We start from the raw sequence: 9,029 nt of genomic DNA, 5'->3' as shown, positions 1-9,029 counted from the left end.
GGGGCCAGATATAAATAATGCAAAAGTCCAAAAATGTATTATAAAGACAGAATAATGAGGGCGAGGATGGATTTTGATTCAGGTTCAGGTTGCTCCTGTAGTTTAAAAATGCATGAAAGAGAGACCGAGAGGAGCAAAGGGTCACGTTTTTTTGGAAGAAACCAAAAACCCAGGGAATGTGTACGGGGCCCGACAGAGAGATGAAGTCCTGTAACTCAATGCTGTCTTTCACTGAAGGGTTCTTTCATTTGGAAAAGTCACACGTTCCTAGGGTTTCACTCGCCATACTTCAAGACAAATCAATATTTTTAACATAACCCGCTATTAGAATTGTGATTCATTTGGTTGCTTTCATAAAATACTCCTTCTCCTTTCCTCTCTTCAAAGGTCAGATCTTTACTCTGATGTCTAGAAAAAAATTGTCCAGATAGTGTTACATAGATATAGCCTCAGCCTGTCAAACTGGTGACATTTAACCCGTCGGGGGTTGGGGCTTGTGGGAAATGGTGCCTTTTTTAGGGCAGCTATAAAAAAAAGATATGAGAAATATCAGTTGAAAAATATACTTCTTCTGTGGAGAACTACTTGAGAAAATGTATCCCAATAAAACTACTTGCATGATTATCATGAAACTTGGTGAAATGGTGCAGAATGAAGAACATATTAAAGAGTGGATCAGAATCACAGGTTGGTTACACAACATATGTTTCTCTTTCATTGACATTCCAAGATTTGTGCTACATTTATGTGGTGCCAGAACATGTATTTTTCACTTTGGACCTCTGTCGCCTGTCAGCGCTACTTACAGTAAATGATGACATTAAAACAATAAAAAAAGCGGGCTGGGCAGGCCGTCAGCGAACCGGCCGTCGACGGCACCGGCCGTTTTGTGATTTTCCAGAACACGGAGATGGCCAGCTGCAACCTATCCTCTTGTTCAACTGAACTTTTAACCCTCTTTCGTTCAGCCTATATTTTGAGTGTTGGTTCTCTGTTTCTGTTTCTATCAGACACTTTCACATCATCCTTGTTAAGTTATGTTTCCTAGCCTTGATTACCCTAATGTAAGGTATTTTTCTGTTAACTCTTCCTGTGTCCTGTATTTGGGTCCACCCTGCTCTGCTTTTCATTACAGTGTTGTGCTTTTAACAATCAAACGCATCCGTGTTGTTTTCACATTACAGCTTAAAGTTCTTGAACACACCAAATTCTTTGAAAGAAAACTCCCAAACCAGGAAAATTGTACCATCCAATAAGCACATAAATGCATTGGCTAAGCTTTGCCCTGACCAAACGCCTATTTTGGTAATATGGTTCTTGAATTTCAGAAAAGAACCGAGGCCGTTTTTTTAACCAAATGTCATGAATGAATACATTTGTGAATTGCAATTGTTGTACATAGTGTTTCTATATTTTAAATGTACATTTTGAATTCAGCTTAAGCAACACATCAGAGTAAAATCACTAGTGTTATAAGAGAAAGAGAACAATAAAAAGGTTAGGAAGGATGAGTGTGGTGTAGGAAACAGACAATGCTACTGAGAGTGGGATACAGAGGGAAAGGTAGTGCAACTGCGCTGTTATTTCCCTGATGACCTGTCTCCCCCCATGTGACCTACTTCCACTATGGGTTACGTCAGATTCCATCTACTCAGTAATTCATCTCCCTTTGGTGTACGTATGTGTGTGTTTGGGTGTGTGTCTGTGTGATAGCAGGGGGAATGAATCTGTGCTTATGCCTAGTATTTTCAGATTATTCATCAACCTTTGGAGCTTTATGGAGATCCATTGTGTGTGTGTGTGTGTGTGTGTGTGTGTGTGTGTGTGTGTGTGTGTGTGTGTGTGTGTGTGTGTGTGTGTGTGTGTGTGTGTGTGTGTGTGTGTGTGTGTGTGTGTGTGTGTGTGTGTGTGTGTGTGTGTGTGTGTGTGTGTGTCTCTGTGTGTTCGTATATTCAGGGGACTAAAGTGATACCATAGGCCATTTATCCAGAGATCGCAGCGACCATGGGTCTGCTTCGTTTTTAGCAAAAAATCTCACCAATGTGCGTACATGTGTTAGCATATGTGTGTCTGTTACTGTGTTCCCAATAGCAAAAGATTCAAACAATCTTGCTACAACGCCTCTCTCTTGTGTTGTGAGCATCCTTCATTCTGTACTACAGCTCAAGCACGGTGTTGTGTATTCGTCAAGTGAACAGATGAAGCTATTTTGGACATGTTTTTTTAGTCGTACAGAGACAATAGTCGAGATAGCTGTGTTGTTCCCAGTATGAGCACATGTCGAACATGTTCACTCGGAGCTGTTGCATAATTTAAACCTGAAGAAAAATGTCATGGCCTATTTCAGACATGAATGGTGAAAATATAATGGAACTCTACAGTTGAGTTTGTAAATATCAGCAAAGCACTAAAAAATAAACAAGTTGTGGATTGTGCAGTATGCATGCATTTAGTGCAAAATGAAATGTTTGCCCCAAAACTGATAATGTAATATTTTTAATCGATAATGTAATGATATAAAAGATAGATAATGTTAAATAAAGATAACCAACAATAATATACTACACCAGAGACAACAGCAGCTATGGCAGCATTAACGTTGACACAGAATTCATAGAGTAAGCTTTGTTTGTGTAAACTGGGTTCACCAGAGCAGTTTCTCCCTGAAAATTGGGTTGGTTAAAATGGCATTGAGTCAAATCAAAACAATGATATGACAATATCAAAAATCCTTGCAGCATTTATCATTTTTTGCTAATACACTAAAAAGCTCTGCTGAAGAAAGTTAAGCATTTAAATGTTACAGAGCTGGATATTTAAAAATAATAAAAAATTAAAAAATTGAATATTTCCCTTATATTCAACAGATGGCCAAAAACACCACTCGAAACAATACATTCTCATACCTAAACTTGATAAAAGACTCTTTGTCCAATGGCTCCCACAAGAAGACATTCTATGTAATGTCATGAAACAGTTGCAAAGGGGCAGTTCTAGACACGTGTCCATCACACATTATTATGTTTAGGGCATTATTATTTAACATTGAAGGTTATTTAACAGTTGCATAAACAATAACCATGTAGCAGGTGATGTACTAACGTTGTATAGTTTGTTAGCTAAAATACTCAAAGCTGATGACATTATGTTTTAAACAGCCGACAAACAGGGATCTCCTGCAAAAATCCTGTTATCCCTATGCTGCCCTTCTCGTCCTTTATACTTCGTCACCTGACTTCTTTCTTTACTCCCACTATTATTACTGTGGCCACTAGAGGTCACCACCTTACAGAAAATCCTAATGAGGGATGTAATAGAGTGGTGCAGTGATGAGCATAGATAGAATCAGATGGAATTCATTCATCTAATCCAACACTAGATGGCTCATTGGAGTTCTCATTCATAGCACTCCGTTCGATGTCTCACTATGGGATGCGCCAACGCGTATGCAAACAGAAGCATCAATCTCATTACGCCAATCCTGATTGGCTGTTGATCTTGATGTCTACGTCAGGGAATCCACCCACCCTATAAGTAGCTTGCGCTACGACGCAGCGTTATTCAAACACCTCTTCTCGCTTCAGAGCACATCTCGAATTATCAGTAGCCGGGCTAGCTTAACGGTCCACAGACTGAACCCAAAGCTAACATTCGGTCGACGGGCGCTTGCCGGTTACTTTTTTGCTTTGCAAGAAGACTGAACAATATTAACACACCAGTTAATATTGTAGTCTGCCTCGCCGTTTCTTTCTTTCGAAATTACGGTAAGGTTTGATTTTTTCTTCAAGCTCGTAACATACCTGTTACTAGCTTTTCTTCCCACCACGGTAGCGAGGACGTTCTCTTTTCTCTCTCAAACCAGAGGAGACGGAGATAAAAACGAAAGGTATTAACACACCAGTTAATATTCTTTAAAGAATAAAATCTACACCGTCGCTTTTTCCTTTCGGATTAACGACAAGGTCGGATTTTTTTCTCAGTAACGTACCTGTTACTAGCGTGTCCATTCCACGCCGACACCCCGGCGAACAAAGATGGACCCTTCTCTCCCTCACACCAGAGGAGTCAGGGACTCGGAGGCTCGGCTATGCGGCTGCGGGTTAAAAAGATCTCAGGCACAGACCCAGACCAGGTCTGGTCGTCCTGCCTCGGGCTGGAACACGCCCAGGAGACTATCGATAACCCCGGCTCGTGCGGGCATTGTGCCTGCTTCACCATTAAGAAACTCCGCCGACGGCTAGCACGCCAAGCTAGCTTGTCGGGACCGGACGCCCTCATGTCCGCTGATTCGCCGGCCGGCATCAGCGGTGGTACGACTGGGACGCTTACACATGGGGGAGTTTCAGCACTGGGTAGCTGCCCTCAGACTGGAACCCGCGCGTCATGGCGCGCGGAGAGTGATGGTCACTATGAAATGCATAATGGCACTGCGCTACTGGCTACACCCGACTTTTCTAGTACGGGGCGTGCCTATGGGTGCTGTCCTATCGCGGAAGGTGGTCACCACAGACGCATGTCTGACGGGCTCGGGGGGGTATATACGAAGGTCGACCTGTGAGGGGTCTCTGGAGCAGAGACCTCCAACAGTCACACATAAATTATCTGGAGCTTTTAGCGGTGTTCCTCACCCTTAAACGCTTTCTGCCTTTTCTCAGAGGACATCATGTCCTCGTGAGGACAGACAACACGACCACAATATCGTATATAAACCGCCAAGGGGGTTTGCGTTCTCTCCAGTTACACATGCTGGCACGCAAACTGATCTTGTGGAGCTGCGGACGTCTCCTCTCTCTGAGAGCGACGCACGTACCAGGAGTGATGAACCTCGGGGCAGATCTGCTGTCCAGAGGTGCACCACTATATGCAGACTGGACTCTACATCAAATGGTTGTGAGTCAGCTGTGGGTGCGTTACGGCTGGCTAATAACAAGAGACTGTGAGTGAGACCTAGTATTACAAAGTTGACCCAGCAACTTTACAACAGTGGGAGAGGCATAACTGCTCTTTCTTTTCAACATAACTTAAGTTACACATGATTTCTTCCAAGCTTGTTAAAAACGTCTTACATTTTAGATGATACAGGAAATTGCTGGCTTTGTGTTTACAGAAGTACCTGACTATGCCGGACTTTTGTGCAGCCTACGGATGCTCTAATCGCCGCAGTCTGCAAACAAGAACCCGTGGAATCACCTTTCACGTGTAAGATATGACAATATTATGACTATAATTAGGATAATCGTTAATTACTTAGTGGATGTATGTGCATTACAAGTCCTGCTACACAGGATCAGTGGGGCTATGTGAGATAATAGTATTGCAAGATTGATGTTGCCTCTTTAGAATATGTTGCTACCATTTCTTTTAACAATTATTTAAACTTTCTTTTGGACACCTTTTGTATAACTCTTAGTGTGGTCGTCTTATTCTTAAAGTATACAATACATACATACATACTCCAAAAATATGATAATTTCGGTGTGTATTTTTGTCCTTACCCTTAATGTTAAAGGAAAGAAGGGAGGACAATGTTGACAATAATTTATATATCTGGCTACCTTTCTCATGTTTTTAAGGTTTCCCAAAACCGGAGAGAGGAGGAGGCAGTGGGAAGTTGCAGTGGGAAGTTGCCCTAAGAAGGGACGGTTTTGTTTCCTGTGGCAGGACACTGCTCTGCAGTGATCACTTCAGTTGTGAGGACTTTGACAGGACGGGGCAGACTGTCCGGCTTAAAGATGGTGTTGTGCCAACAGTATTCAATTTCCCAGCTCATCTTCAAAGGGTATGTGTATCATTGGCCAACAAGAATTCAAGGTGTATAAGATTGATATATAAATATGTGATTAAATGTCACACTTTAGTTTTTCTTTCTGCAAGTTTCGGAATAAATGATGTGTTGTGTATTACAGCACATTTTAAACAATCAAAATGTCTTTAATTATGTTTTTTTTTAGCCGGAAGCAACAAGAAGCACAACCACTTCAAGAAGAGCGGAAGATGAACCTCAGCCTAATGTTGTGAGTATTCTGAATGTGGCCAAGACCAGAGAGATGGTCATTGATTTCAGGAGGGTGAGGACGTCTCCTCTACCCCTGTGTATTCTGGGAGAGGATGTGGCTGTTGTGGAGGACTACAAATACCTGGGAGTACACTTAGACAATGGGCTGAACTGGAGGATCAACACTGACGCTGTGCACAAGAAGGGGATGAGCAGACTCTATTTTCTGAGGAAGCTGAGATCCTTCCACATGTGCAGCAAGATGCTGGAGATCTTCTAACAGTCTGTTGTAGCCAGTGTACTCTTCTTTGCCTGCTGGGGGGGCAGCATCAGAGCCGGTGACACCAGCAGGATCAATAAACTGATCAGGAAAGCTGGGTCTGTCATCGGCATCAAGCTGGACCCCTTTGAAGCTGTGGTGGAGAGGAAGACACTGAACAGGCTGTTGTCCATCATGGATAACCCCACGCATCCTCTCCACCTGCAGCTGGACAGTCAACGGATGTTGAACCAGACCCTTTCTTTTTAGATTAAAATGTCGGGTATCTCTAGGGTCCGTTTGGTGTTTTTTCTTTTCTGTTGCTTCAGCATATGAAACTTTGTATCTCTCTACCTCCTTTGACTTTTTCTGCACTTCGCAGCCCTGATACGCAGCACTATGCTCCCCACATATGTTTATGTTTGCTCAGTCTGTCTAATAAACCCATAAAATGGTTGTGAAAGAATACAAAAGCTGATGCTGGATGATGATTGATTGTTGGTGGTCTTATTGGTTTTGTGTTAACACTGTATTTTATTGTGTGCAGCTGGTCCTTATCTCCACGACACATTTAAAACAAAATAACCTTGAACCTTGAAGCCCCATCTCTCCCCACCTGCCCCTGCTTCCTACATCCCCTCCACACCACACCAAGTTGTTGTTCTTCATAATAATAATAATAAATTATACAAACAACAACTCTTGGCTTACAGAGTGGTAACATGAGACCGATTTTTATATATAAAATATAAATATATTTTAATTTTATAATTTATTTTAAATATTAACAATATAATAAAATAAATGGAAATATATACACCGGCAAATATTTAATATAAATACCTTGTGTGTGTGTGTAGCCTATAGCTATTGCTTTATCTGCTTAATGTTATTTTCATAAGAAAGTCCATGATTATAAGTATGCAGTATCGTAACTACATCTTTGATGTTTATAAAAAACCAAACCGTTTGAAAATTGGTTGAAAATTGAGCAAGCTATGGTTATTTAAATAGTAAACAATAATGTTATGAATGAGAGCACTGCCTGTAGCAAGATGGCGGCCATGTGGCAACGTCGGTCTCCATTGGCCAGCAGCGCGGGTGAGTCATCTAGTGTTTATATATATCTATGGTGATGAGTCCTAAAACCCGGAAGTGAGTCAGCATTTTACCACTACCGGTTCCGTCGTCTCAGATTCAGTGGGATTTCTCCATAGCATTTTGGAAAATAACTCGAAATAAGGTCTGTGGTTGACACAAATTTAAGAGATGGATCACGTTTTGTTCTACGACATTAAATACATCAGCCGTGATCCCACTGGCGATTTTTGAAGAGTTTACGTGTCTGAAAAACGATGGTTGTCAACAGTGCTTAATTTGTAAATCATAAGGTGCCGGAACGCAAAGTACATATGACAGCTCAGGGATGACGAGACGCGTATAGGTCCCGGAACGTATAGAAAAGGTGCTGAAAACAACATGAAAATGTCCACTTGCAACGCTGTGGGACTTACAAGCCTCAATTTCAAATAGTATCCATGGTATAAATGTTATGACGATAATTTATAATTTGTTAGGCTAGTACGCACAACATAGGCAAATGCCCACATCACCACAGGTGGGACTTCAGTATACAGCCAGCAATTAATTTCTCAACAGGTTTAACATGTAAAACAAATATTTATTAGGCCTATTCAAAGATTGGCACGGCGGCCTATTAATAGACAGTATGTTTGCTCACCATATTTAGTTGTTTAAAACACCCCACATCACGAGCATGTCCGGATTGTCCTCTATCTCTTTTTTTCTGCTTTTACTGCGTGTGTCTGTGGCAGTTCTGTGTCCTTTGGCCACCCAGGACCTCACGTACGGGACTGGATTGAATTTAGCCAGGTGGGGTCCAACAAGATTTAGGAAGAGTAAAGATGACATGGTAGATGTGAGCAAAGAGCTACGGTTGGGAGTGCAAATCAAGTTCATTTGAGAAAATCCGCGCTCACATTCAGCACTTGCAATGGGAATGCTGTTGACAGCAACAAGTAACTCCATCAGCTCATCGGGGTTGTCTTTACCATCTGAGTCTCTGTACGTTCTGTAGGCCCGTATGACTGCGCGCGGGTTGGCAATGTTGAAGCGCTGACACAGTGACTCGACCTCAGTCTCTCCATACAGCGCACCTGCGTCCTCGGGCCAGTATTGTGCGTAAAGCACCTTCAACTCCTCAATGAACTTGTTATATCCAGTTTTATCTGGCATCCGGCCTCCTTGAGATAACATACGGTCCTCCAAGTTCTTGGCCACAGTTAGAAAAAACTGACCTGTCGCTGGACGTCCCACACTCTTCTACGCTCAATGCGCTCTCCTCTCCTACTGAATCTTCCTGCTGTAAGCCAGCTGATGTCGCGGTTCCGCTCGCCTCTTGCTCCGGCTGTTGTACCGGGCTAGTTGATGCCAGGGTACCCACCCGTTGCTGTTGGTGGTCCACCTGGCTGACGGTAGCTGGCTCCTGTTCCGGCTGGCGGTGAACCTGACCCGCTGCCCGGGCTTGGCTAGCTGTCGGTTAGCTAGCTGGCTAGCTGTTGCGGCGCTAACCTCCTCCTGGTTTTGACCATCAACATGACCGCTGCAGCTGCCCTCGTCGCTGCTTGTGGAGGCTTTTCTGACTCGTTTTGAAGTGTCTATTACCTCTTCCTTCTTTTTGAAGAAAGACAGTCAATTTAACTGTCTTTTTGACATGCTTGCATTGAATCACCGTTTCTTCCTCTCTGCGACGTG

General features: G+C 42.7%; 1 protein-coding gene across 2 annotated transcripts; it reads left to right on the top strand.

The window, feature by feature from the left end:
• Nucleotides 1-5,081: 5,081 nt before the first annotated feature.
• LOC307014789 (uncharacterized protein) lies at nucleotides 5,082-6,338 on the top strand. 2 transcript variants are annotated; one of them, XR_013801316.1, is made up of 3 exons: nucleotides 5,082-5,199; nucleotides 5,574-5,779; nucleotides 5,952-6,334. XR_013801316.1 is itself a non-coding variant. In XM_079642954.1 (3 exons), exons 1-3 carry the CDS (start codon nucleotides 5,120-5,122, stop codon nucleotides 6,273-6,275), a joined length of 522 nt encoding a protein of 173 aa, XP_079499080.1. In that variant the 5' UTR covers nucleotides 5,105-5,119; the 3' UTR covers nucleotides 6,276-6,338. The 2 variants fall into 2 exon arrangements, 1 of the variants encoding a protein (XP_079499080.1); XM_079642954.1 differs by having other exon boundaries at nucleotides 5,105-5,199; nucleotides 5,662-5,779; nucleotides 5,952-6,338.
• The last annotated feature ends 2,691 nt before the right edge of the window (nucleotides 6,339-9,029 follow it).

The sequence above is a fragment of the Notothenia rossii genome (genome assembly GCF_949606895.1).
Source record: "Notothenia rossii genome assembly, chromosome: 1".
Lineage (NCBI taxonomy): Eukaryota > Metazoa > Chordata > Actinopteri > Perciformes > Nototheniidae > Notothenia > Notothenia rossii.
Note: the sequence above shows the minus strand (reverse complement) of the source record. Positions and strands in the feature narration are given on the sequence as shown.

Excerpts from the sequence above, each read along its gene's own strand:
- LOC307014789 (XM_079642954.1), top strand. The coding sequence starts at position 5,120 with ATGCCGGACTTTTGTGCAGCCTACGGATGCTCTAATCGCCGCAGTCTG. Across the intron at positions 5,200-5,661 it reads CGTGGAATCACCTTTCACGT|GACACTGCTCTGCAGTGATC; the intron begins GTAAGATATGAC and ends TTCCTGTGGCAG. Across the intron at positions 5,780-5,951 it reads TCCCAGCTCATCTTCAAAGG|CCGGAAGCAACAAGAAGCAC; the intron begins GTATGTGTATCA and ends GTTTTTTTTTAG.